This window comes from Pterocles gutturalis, unplaced genomic scaffold (assembly GCF_000699245.1).
Source record: "Pterocles gutturalis isolate BGI_N339 unplaced genomic scaffold, ASM69924v1 scaffold23425, whole genome shotgun sequence".
In the NCBI taxonomy this organism is placed as follows: Eukaryota; Metazoa; Chordata; class Aves; order Pterocliformes; family Pteroclidae; genus Pterocles; species Pterocles gutturalis.
The window spans coordinates 28,176-40,289 of NW_010141457.1; the positions used below are offsets into that span (position 1 = coordinate 28,176).

Here is a 12,114-nt window from a genome sequence, read left to right on the forward strand (position 1 = left end):
CTAAAGTGAAGCTGCTTCATGCTCCTGGCCAAACAAAGAACAAAAATACCCACAATAAGCAAAAGCAGATGGCTTCAGTGGCAGGAAATGAATGAGCCAGACTGCAGGTAAAATGGTTCTCTGAACACATCTAGGAGGTTTGTAATGACAGGTTCTTTGTTATCTGGGGCCTCCCCACAGGAGGCCAGATGTCTTCTGTTGTGAAAGGAGATAGATAGAGATGCTCTTCCTTTTCCTCCCCTTTTAACTTATGGCTGTTTAAGTTACTGCTAATGGAAGTGGAAGCCTGTTTTCCCGCTTGCTCTCTGATGTTTTTGGAAACAGAAGAGATAGTTAGTGAAGAGGTATTCTGATATGAAAGAAAAGGCCCAGAACTGGCCTTTACCTCCCCATGACCCTCATTTTAAAGAACAGGGAGGTCAGTGCTGCTAATTGCACTTGAAAAGATTAACCACTTGATCGCTTTCATTTGGTGGAACAAAACTATTCTTTAGACACAAACCTGGAAAAATATATCAGTCTTACTGAGACATTTTTAGTGTGAGGTGGATGACTTGGTTTGGCTTCTTATACCAGCACTGACACTAAATAGAGGATTTAAATATTTTTATAGAGGGGAGAACAGGAGATGGGAGAGAAGGGGGAACTACATGTTTGCTGCTCAAACAGAACAGATTTGCAGCAGAAGTGACCATAACCTCCTTCCTGCCCTCATAAAAGGTTATCACAGGAATATCAACAGACCATAATTGATTGTGGATATTAGATGTGCCTCTGTCACTTGACATAAGAATGACTCTTGCATTACAGTGAGGTTGCACTGGAAGAAAAAGAATCTGAACCCAATTCCTGGACACAGTGTTCCCAATTTAAATATTTTCTGTACATTGATTTCACCTGAGAATTAAAATCAATTTATTTTTGGAACAAGTTCTTAATTCCCATTGTTCAAATAAAGAGATACACAACTTGAATTTGGAAATAATTTTTAGCCTTATGAAACTATTTTCCAAAAGTAACAAAGAACAGCTTATATAAGCTTTTATCTGACCTCTGCTTCTTAAATAAAAAAACATGTTTTCAGGGAAATATGTCTTGGAAGTAACTCTGCCTCCCCCCCACCCCAATTTTTCTCTTTGGTTCTTGTAAAACATTAGGTCAGTGGGTTCATTTTATTTTTGTTTGTTTAAAGTGGGTGAGAGTTTCCTTCTCAAGCTATTATACTTGTGTGAATTAAAAAAAAAATAAATTACAGAAATCTTTGTTTAAGAAATACAAGAACAGATTGAAATGTCAAAAGACTATCGAAATTCATACCAAAGGAAATAGCATTAATCATTGTAAAAAGACCAAATAATGGCAATATGAACCAAATGAGGAAGAAATGTGTTGTTTCAATAGCACTGAGCCATGACTGCTGATTTTTCTCATTGCCTGGCACATGAACTCAATCAGCTGTACCATTATATATGTATATTTAAAAACAATCTTTCTCATTCTGACTTCCAGCCTGTGTTTTTTGCGGTATTGTTATATTTCACGCATGCTTCATGTGCACCTGTGTAACTCAACTAGCATTTCTTTCTGCAAATGGAGGAGATGTGTCTTGGTTGTCCACCCAAATGCATTTTTGTATGCGTTCACTTGTGCAGATAAGCACACAAATCAGAAGATAAGTATGACTTGCAGAGAAAGTTGACTTGTATCTTGTGTTTTAAGTAATAACTTTGATTTCAGTATCTTGAAGCATTAAAAAGCACAGTACAAATCAGTTGGTTGGGCCTGTATGGATTGCTGTGGAAGCACAAAGATTTTCTTGAAGTATTTTTCAAGGCACTGTTTCTCTGTTCACCAGGGAGTTCTCCACTCCTGCAGAGTAGGCTACAGGGGATAATTTAGCCAGATTTGTTGAGGAAAATACACAGCAAAAACTTTGGAATTTTTGTTTAAAAAATAATCTGATTTTTCAATCTGTGTCACTTCAAGATTTTTTTCTTAAGTAACACAATTCTGAGAGTATTCAGAAATATTTATCCATCTTATATCATACTTCTAATGAAACTTTTTTCTACCTTAAGACTATAATTTTCACCAATGTAAATTTCTTCTGGCAGAACATCCTAGTATGACAACAATGTATTTGTGTAACTCTGTGTGTGAACATATAGCCTAGGTCTATAACATCTGTCAGCATTAGCTGTACTGGTATAGCTTGGCAAGGAAATATTTGTATAATCACATTCACATGTGATGACTCTGCCAGCAGTGCTAAACATACCAACAAAACTTTTATCAGCATAGACAAAGTCTTATTTATGCTGTTCAAATTTTCACTGTTATTGCAAAAGAAAAAATACAGCAGATTCATAGTCTGCCTAATTTAAGGAAGTCTTGTTAGAAATGTTGTGGCCAGAATCACCATCTTTCCTATTTTTTGTCTCTGCAAATTACTTTTCCTTAGGTTCTGCAAAAAGATCTACATTTTCAGACAGCTCCTACTGTGCAGTGAGCTTGTATTCATTGAGTGAATGCAAGTATGTGGCATCTATGATATGCCATAGTGACGGTTAAGTTACTGTTCCCAAAAAAATGGTATTATATTATAATAATAATAATAATAAACATTTAACTCAATTTGTTTGAAGAAGTCTAAAATTATCCAAGAAGCTGAGAATAATCTTAACATAACAGTATGTGAATGGTACCATAGAAATCATCTACTATATGATGATATTTAAAGAGATCAGCCTTTTCTATTTCTAGGACAATTTTCCAGAAACAATCTTGAAAGTGCATAATATTCTATTCACTTACAGTTTCTTTTCATTTTGTATTGGTTCCCTCCCCGCCCCCCTGCCATTAAATACCATCCAAATAATTCCATAAGTTTTTTGATGTTGTGAAAGTGAAATGAGTATTATTGGGTAAAACAAAAAAAACCACCCGAAACAAAGTATTAATAAGAAAAAGCCAGCATGCTAATTCCTTTTTACTGTTAGAGAGATCACTCCCTACAGCAAGAGGGGCCAAGTCTTCCTATCCCCACCTCAGGAAATACTCATTGTGATGTGCATACCAGGTCTGTAGGTTCAAACACAGCAATATTTAGCAAAGCATAACTGCTTTCCAATAAGTAATTCTAATTAGACTGCTCATCTGAGTAGTTCCACAACCTCAAGAGTGCAGGACATGAGGTCTGCAACTTTTGAACAAACACACTAGCCATCATTTAAGAGTACAATCTATTTTCATATTTCAATTAGATAAAAATAGTTACATTTGTGTTTATCATTACAACACAAACAAAATACAATGTAGTGTTACTTACCTACAGACATCTTACTCTTTTCCTGCACAACATTTGGCATTTTTAATCAATGTGTACATAAACGAAAAGAAAAAAAGCAGATTGTCATATTGTCCTTTGTAGTCCTCTTTCAAAATCTCCTGATGATAGTCCACAAAGAAATAATAAATTGCTTCTATTGTGGAAAGGTACGTATCTGGCTTTCCCTTCTGATGACGCCAAAAGCAAGTTTTCCTTGTCTTCAACTCAATTTGCAGCAACCCTGTCAAGAAAAAAGCTGACATAAATTAGACAATGTGGACTGGTAGATGGGATGCTAAGCAAGTCTTTAGCATTGCTTTCTGACTTTGCTGCTAGCCTGCTAGATGTCTGCATGCAAATAATTTGTCTTCCTGTACCTGCATTTTTCATCTGTAAAATGGAGGCAATAATTTTATCTTTTATGAACCACTTTGAAATTTGATGAAAAAGTGCTGTAAGTTCTAAGTGACAATTCCCAGATTTGCAACTAAAACTTTATAGGTTATCCTTTCATTCATACAGCCTCACTGCCCTCAGTAAACTGCAGGGTCTCTTGAGTTGGGAAGAGTGAAACCCACACCTACAAGGACCCATCACCGTTCACAAAATGATTAATAAACTTCATCTCTTGTAAAGCTAAAACCTTTCAAGTGTAAAACAGACTGTTAGTTTTACTGAACTCTGAAAAGTATGTGGTAGGAGCCAGACACTTTTCATTTATGCTTGTTAAGTAACTGTAATCTCACTGGGATTTCTCTGGAGTAAATATGACAGAATCTGGCCATTAATTTTATTAGAAACTAAAAGCATTCCCATTTGAGATGAAAGAAATTTGGTCTTGGTATGGTATATGAGAACCTTTTATCTACTGTAGTCTCTGTGACTGTTTTATTATTCGGATGAATTTTAAACATGTATCTTGATTTTGATGTTCCTTAAGGTGCACAAACTCCTCAAAATTAAAACTGCCTTAATGTGTGATCACTTTGTAAACAGGATGGACAGTTGGAGTATAAAGAATAGCGTACACACCTGTCAGTAATACCAGGATCAGGTTGTAAAATGATTTTCTAAATGTTAAGATAAGAAACTAAGTGTATGTCATGGGATGGTTTAGTACCAGTAATAGTATAAATAACATTATGGTTTAAGAATTGCTTAGATGGTACGGACAGAGAAGTTTGGACAGAGAAGTTTCAGTAAGGTTCAAATTCAGGAGCACAAACTGGTCTATAGCCCAGCACTTGTAATTCTATACTTTTTACCTTCAAACAATGTTTATTCTTTCTACTGTAATTGCAAGATGGATTTAGTTTTTTCCTTTGCAGTTAGTAATGTATGGTATCATTACAAAAAATCTCTTACAGCATTTTTAAAAAACTTGATCAACAGGAGATTCCATCACTGAATTTAAATGTTATTGTTGTCAGTTCGGAACTAAAAATTCAAAATAATGTAGTCTATTACCTCTAATAATCTTATACATGTGTGTTCAAAATAGTAATATGAAACTGCATTAAACTTGTTTCCCTCAAGAGGTTTCAATACTTAAATTCTCAGTCCTAGCCAAACTGAAAACTTTCATCAAATTCAGCAATGTTCCTCCTTAACAGCAGTGAACTAAATTTAGGGGATGATTCCTCCAATGTAAACTCCCACCTATTTGTGGTTTGCATACAAACAAAAGTTCATTTAAGGCAAGACCACTGACACTACTGAGCTTACCACAAATGCAGGATCAGGTTTTTTTTAACAACAAAAAAATAGTTACAGGTTACAGTTTACTGAGCATGTTTCTATCATCTGTACTGTATCTATATCTATACAGCCAAAGGCAATATTTTATTACAAGCACTGCATGTTCATATGAAAGCTTACAATACTAAGGAAATCAATATGTTGGTTTTGCTTTTTTAGCATCCCTATACTTTGAGCTCACTAGAAATACATGTTTCTATGGATCTGAGATCAAGCAAAATGGAAATACAGCTACCTTTATATTTCCTTAAGTAATGCAACCACATTTTCCTTATAAAAGTTATTCTCATACATGTGTCTAACTGCAGATGATACCTTTCAGAGAGATCTCCCACCTTTCCTTAAGCCTCCATTTTTTCCTGATATGCTACATCCTGTTAACACAACATGGTCCCTGTGCTCCCTCTACTATAATAATCGAATACTCAAACTTGTAGGATCCTATATTAATCAAATTTGGTCACTGATGTTACAACTAAGACATTGTAAGATTTCATCAACAAGATGTAAGTAAGTTGTAAAGTTTACACACATGCTGAAGCCTGTTGCTTGCTGTGAGCCTTCCATCACCTCTTTGTCCCTATAGTTTGTATAGTGAACTGGGAGATTCACTAGTTCAAGAAATACCATTGCTGAAAATTTCAAGTAATGACTAATTATGGTTTGTACCTATGGTAGCTAGTAAGAGTGGAAGTTCTTACTAATGTGTGTATTATTAATTATACTGTTTATTTCCTAAAGAGGTAACAGCTTGAAAATGCTATTTCAGGCAGGAATTCTGCTCCTTTCCTAATCTTTCACGTTCCCAAGGTTTACAAGGAACTTAAGGATTTAGGCTGAAGAAGGGGTTTACAGACCTTGGATTCACCTTTGCTCTGCTATGGTGCCCTGAATCATGTCAGCATATCTTAATTAGAAGGAATGTGGAAACTCATGATAGAACTCCCACTTTTTCTTTACATCACACCCCTGTGTGTGAATTTTAGGGAAGAAGAAAGATGAAAATGTGAGAAGAGGACAAGAGATTTGTCAGAAAAAGAGGATGAGGGGAGTTTGCCTCAGAGAACATCAACTTAGTGCTCTCAAATACCTTAGCTGTGCATAGGCACAGACTACCTTTTTCTTGCGGAAACAAAAGCAAGCACAGAAATTTAAAAAAACCTCAAGCTACTGAAGCAGATGTATGATTCAGGCTTGTACAAGAGAATGTATAAGCTAATAAAATAAGACACTTGGCTAATACAATGTAGATCAAACTTACGGGAAAAAACACCAAAGCAATCTGTTTCTTTAACCATGTTGATGTTGTGAATAAGCTTCATCACTCATATGAGAAAGTAATCATTAACATTAGATGCCAACTGTTTCTTTTCTAGTGATCACTTTTAATGAAGTAATCAATTCCAGACATTACCAACTTTCAAATATTTCCTGTCTTTAACACAATTGATTTAGTTTTGCTTTTTAAAGATATATTACACCACTTCTCCAAGATACAAAGTATTTTTTGGTCCAACTTTTCAAGGCTTGGTTGTTTTTTTTTTAAGATTTATGTACTCATTTGCATTCTCTTACAGTACAATTAGCTAAATTTGCTTTATATATAAAAAGGAGTGGTAACGCAACTTATGTCCTTTATGACAGACACTAGGAAAGCAATGAATGCACGGGTTGTGCACACTGTTGTACCTGCTGTACGGAGGGTAAAATACGGCCCTGGGTGTGGATAAGAAACTCACTTGCATTACATTAGTCACATCTCACAGCACTTCTGAAAGGTGCTCAGGGAAACTGAGTACTGGAACAGAGATTAAGTTCTTAAAAGGACAGAAGAGTCCACCAGATCAGCATTTACGTGGGGTAACTGGAAACCATTATTTAAGAGCTCCAAAGTAACAAATTTTGGCTGATATATACTGCATAAGCTTCCACAGACATCTATAGTTCCCCTGGCTGCCTGTTACTTTTCTTAAATTCATCCTTTTAAAATAAGTTCCAAATGCTTTACAGTAAATTGCAATATACAATTACTCTAATCTTTACAGTAATACTTCAATTTATTTGATAGAGTATGTTTTGTGTTAAGCTAAATACTTAGAAACAGGACTTTAATTAGCCAATACATTATACTAACATGTGGGATTCTTTAATAAACTGACTAGACAGCAAGGTAACATTAATCTTGTATGTAAGAAGTCTGTGAAACTCCTTGTAGGGTCCAGTGCAATGCAGCCCTAGAAAGCAGTTATAAATTACATATAAACTTGATAGCCTGCCTCCCAGCTAAGTGCACCTTTTTCACTAATGAAAGTATTTTCAAACTCCTATTTATCTCAAAGGATGTGGAATGCTATTGCTACATTGTTTTATCTTTTGTGGTTTTTATTTAGAATACTTAGCTGTAAACTTCTTGTAATGAACGTAAGACAAAAAAAAACCTTTGCAGAATTACAAGTTTTTGCTTTCAGAGATAGGAGAGTGTGGAGGGCAAGCAAGGCTTCTGCTTTTGCCTGGAAAGTAATGAGGTCATTGAAATGACCATGAAGCAAAGACCTTTACTAAAAAAAGAAACCAAGACATGACGCATAATTGTGGTGTATCTTCTAGATTCCTCTTTCACCTTCTAGCGGCCTGTCTGCCACCAGTGTGCACAAAAGTTCTCCTGAGTCTCCTGAAAAAGCAGTTAGCCACCTGCAAAGGAACTCTTTCTAGCTTCCTTTAGAGGTTATTCAAACTACTGTTCTTCTGTTGTCTAACATGACAGCTTCCATTCTATAAGACTGAGAAAATTTATTCTAGTAGAAGTCTGAGAAATAAATGTAAATCTGTTAATACTAGTCTTACTATTTTGTAAAACAAATTATGTGACACAAGTAATAGAGGCATTGGGTCAGGAAGTCTTCTACAGCACTGAGACAGGCTGTTGAATCTTTCATGTATGCTCAGAGATAGGGTTCAGTACACACTTGGATCATGCTCAGGTCTGTTATATAGACATATATTTCCCTTAATCATCTCTGTATCAGTAACATCTCAATCTCAACTTTTTACCTTGAAGTCGTTCATCAGTTATTATTTTGTTAGTTTGATTCCAGGTGCTGTCAATAAATATTATTTTCTTCAGTCTAGTGCCTTCACTCCTGTTGTGTGCGATGCATTCATTTAGATTTTTTTCTTCTTTAAGTTCTAGTTTTGCTTGCTTAAGAAGTGGCTCTCTGGAACAGTCATCGTCATTATCATGAACACCTTTCTTGGTGTATTTTTGGAGGTGGAAAGCAATATCTTTTACTGAAACTGAATTGGGGCCAGGAAATATAAGTGCTATCTAAATAAAGAAATGAAAGAAATCTGAGTGTCAACAAAAATCTAATAAAACACCAGGAACTGTTTCATTAAAGCACAGAAATTTTCTATCCCCACCCACAATCATTTAAGTCAGGGAAAGATGCAAGAGTATCTCTTAAAAAATATTCTGCTGTCTAAATGGATAAAAGACTGCGTTAAAATAATGAATAAAGATACTTATTAGAGATCTTTAATTAAATGTTACCTCCATGCCTCTACTACCAATTCTAATAGTTCTGTAAAAAAAGATTTTTTCAGCAAAGACAATGGTGTCAGCTCTGAGGAAGTTCAAATCTCACTTGTTGTTGCAGTATATGGGGCAGGAAGACCATAAACAATAGTTTCTAACTTTATCCACAAATTTTAGATCAGAAGAAATAAATCTCTTCTGCCCTTTTATCTGTTGCAGGTCCCACAAATATTTTACATGAAGGTGGCTGGTGCTGGCCTTAGTATTTTTTCAGTAGCTTATTGCAGCATTCAGAATCTGTGACTTGGAAAGCCTGGACAATACAGAGTTACTGCAACCTCCTCCCACTTTTGTCTGCCTTCCCCATTATTATTTCTGGGTTTTATTTTTGTTTCTTTTTTGTGTTGTTGTTTGTTTGTTTTGGGGGGGTTTTTGTTGTTGTTTGGTTTGTTGGTTTTTTTTTCCACCTTCCTACCACTTTGTTGCCTATCCTTTCCTTGATGGCTCATTCCTCGAAGAAAATAAAATCTTTATGAGGTATGTATATATATCATCCTCTTCTTCATGTAGTCAAACAATAAGGAAAGTGTTAATTATGATATTGAATGTGTAAATATTATATTTCACACTAATCACATTATTTAAATGAGCATATAAATCCAAGTTCAGAGCTCACTTTTTTTCAGGCTCTGTGCTGCCTGTAATAGACAACAGCTGCATTTCAGTAGGTTTTCTCTGTAATAGTGACTGTTAAAAACTCTAAGGAAGTTTAAACACTGCAGCTGCCGAATATGGTCAGCACAACACCTAACTGCTGTTTAACTTGCTGTAAATTCAAGTCTTTCACGTTTGGGCAAAATATTTATGGTACCCAATGAATCAAATTGCCCATTATCTAAGGCGGTGAACGTATGAAATTCAAGGTGGTTAGATAGTGCTACAGTTTTTCCAAGCTTTGGAGGACATAACCACTGTACATTTGCAGGCCCAAGCTTCGAGAGAGTGCAAGATGGAGTAGACTGGATTAACAGGATAGTGCTTTCCTCCTGCTCCCTCCCAGGAGAGCGCAGTACTACTGCAAAAGGAAGTACAGAAGAGACCTCTCCCCAGCACAAAGCCCTGCTATCTCTATAGAATTTCTTACTTCATGTCTTTTTTCTTTATATTCTGGAATGCAGGGATATTTATAAATTGTAACATCATCAGGTGCCAGGAGCTTAGCGTGCACAGCAGTGCTTTTGCCATCTGTTTCATTTGGGTGTTTAATAATGTCAATCTTCAAAGGTAACTAGGGTAAGAAAGAAATAAATAAATAAGTAATGTTTATGATCATATATACAGGTACAAAAATTTATGCAAAATCCAAGACAAATGCCCATGGGCATGTAGTTAAGGCATATTTGACAATTCTTGACAATGTTTTTGTTTTCATAGGTTTAGAACTAGAGACAAGTGAGAAGAAGCACCTGTTCCATTTTCTCAGTTCATTTAAATACCCAAGTATGCAACGAATGCAATTTGGAATGCTGCAGCAGTAGTGTTATAAAACCTCTAGAAATAGCATCAATCAGGTAAATAAGATGTGGTCTTAATTTAGACAATATAATGGACCTAAATATGAACATTTATCTGTATGAGGTATTCACCCTATTGCAAAAACGGCTATTTCAACGAAAATACACCGAAATCCACTAGGTCAAATACTTCTAAGTATTTTCATGATGCTTTCAAAGTACATACTGTCTTCAAAATGCATTTTGGTTTCTAAGTGATTTTGCTAAATGTCTCTTAGTCCTCTCTGATGGTTTCTCCAAGTATTTTAGCTGAAAGGCATTATACTTTCTATTCTTTATTTATATTTTAAGAGTGGTTATCTCAATTATACAACCATTATATTTACGAATGCCTCTTAGCTCACATTTTATGTAAAATCCACTCTTGGTCATGGACAAACTATATTTTTTGTTCACAATATACTCTGTTCTGGACAGAGTTCTTAGAAACTGAAGAATGAATGTAAGAGTGCTGTAAAGAAACTTTGAAGAACTAAGTGAAAACAGTGTCACTTGCATGCGAAGCTGAGTGACTTCAGCTTATCTCCTCATCTATAAAGATACATAAATGTTTACGTGAGGACTGGAACATTGTCACTGTTTGTACATCTAATTCCTCAAATAAGAACAATAATTTTATCTAACTGTAGTTTATTCATACTTACAGCTCTGTTAAAGATGAATGTCCATAAAGAATGAATCAGAAAATAAAAGGTCACAGACTGTCTGTTCTCTGTCCCCAGTAACTAAAAAGTACAAGTATATTATAAAAAATCCCTAAGAAATACTAACCTTCACAGTTGGAATTTCTTTGGTAGGGACAGTTTCAACAGGAACAAAGCATGTATAACAATAAAACATCCTTGAACTACTGCATTGGGGGCATTTTGATCTCCCACTCTTTTTTGCCTTTTCAAGTATTTCCTGTGATGCTAACTGTAATTGTTGAAGAGGGTTATCTTGAAATGATGATGGAGTCTGCAATTCTAGACTTTCCAAACATTCTGTATTTCTTTTTGGTCCTTGAGAGGTTTCTTCATTTAAAAGCGCAGATGAATGTAAAGACATGGTTAGCTGAAACAGACAATATGTTGTAGCTGTTAAATAAAAATCCAATATATTATGAACTATTTTATTGGAAACGATTCTGTATAATTCTGTTTAGCAAAAAATACTCACCAAAGAAGGTATTTCCTATAACAGAAAGAATAATAAAACCATCTGATTCAGTTGTTATAGCACCAAGAACTCCAAACAGATTTCAGGAGAGCATGAGATAAACAGATAGAAAGAATCTGAGATCTGTATCTTTCACGCATGTATATCCATATTCGTCATTTTACTAAGATAAGTTATCCCACTCACTTCTGCAGTATTATATTTTTTTTCTACTGGTAGGATCAGTGTCTAAAAACTTATGAAAACACTGGTGGACACTATTTACCGTAAGTCTTCAGCACAACACTGACAATGAATTAAATGGCTACAGGACAGAAATCTGTCAGATAAAAGTTACTTGTACAAATTTAGATCTCCATGCTGAAATTTATTGTCTGTGGGCAAACCAAACTGAATGAAATCCCTGTTGACAGAACTTTGAGAGATAAAAGAAATCTTCCAGGAGAAAGGCTTGAGGCTGAAGAATTAGTCTCAAGAGCTACAACACAGCTGTAGCACTCCATATACCAGATAGTAACTGCTGACATGGTCTAGACTCATTCTGCAAGTTGGTATTTATTTAATAACACTGATGGATTTTTTTCAGGCTTTTGTCAGGACAGATGCTGTCTCAGCCTCTGCAGCTGGCGTAAAAGTTTCACTGTGTACTCTGAGTAATGTATCAGAAACACAACTCTGTGCTCAGACCTGATCCAGAGAGAATTCGCATTGCTGTGCGCAGAGGTTCACAGTCACAGTTTTAGTAAAACCCTTCTGAGTAG

General features: G+C 35.4%; 1 protein-coding gene across 1 annotated transcript; it reads right to left on the reverse strand.

Annotated features, from left to right (window-relative positions):
• Nucleotides 1–3,212: 3,212 nt before the first annotated feature.
• Nucleotides 3,213–11,245, reverse strand: DTWD1 (DTW domain containing 1). Its single transcript, XM_010084041.1, has 4 exons — nucleotides 10,967–11,245; nucleotides 9,766–9,909; nucleotides 8,138–8,411; nucleotides 3,213–3,569 (listed from the first exon to the last, which is right to left on the reverse strand). The coding sequence occupies exons 1-4, from the start codon at nucleotides 11,240–11,242 to the stop codon at nucleotides 3,340–3,342; spliced, it is 924 nt and encodes a 307-aa protein (XP_010082343.1). The 5' UTR covers nucleotides 11,243–11,245; the 3' UTR covers nucleotides 3,213–3,339.
• Between the last annotated feature and the right edge of the window lie 869 nt (nucleotides 11,246–12,114).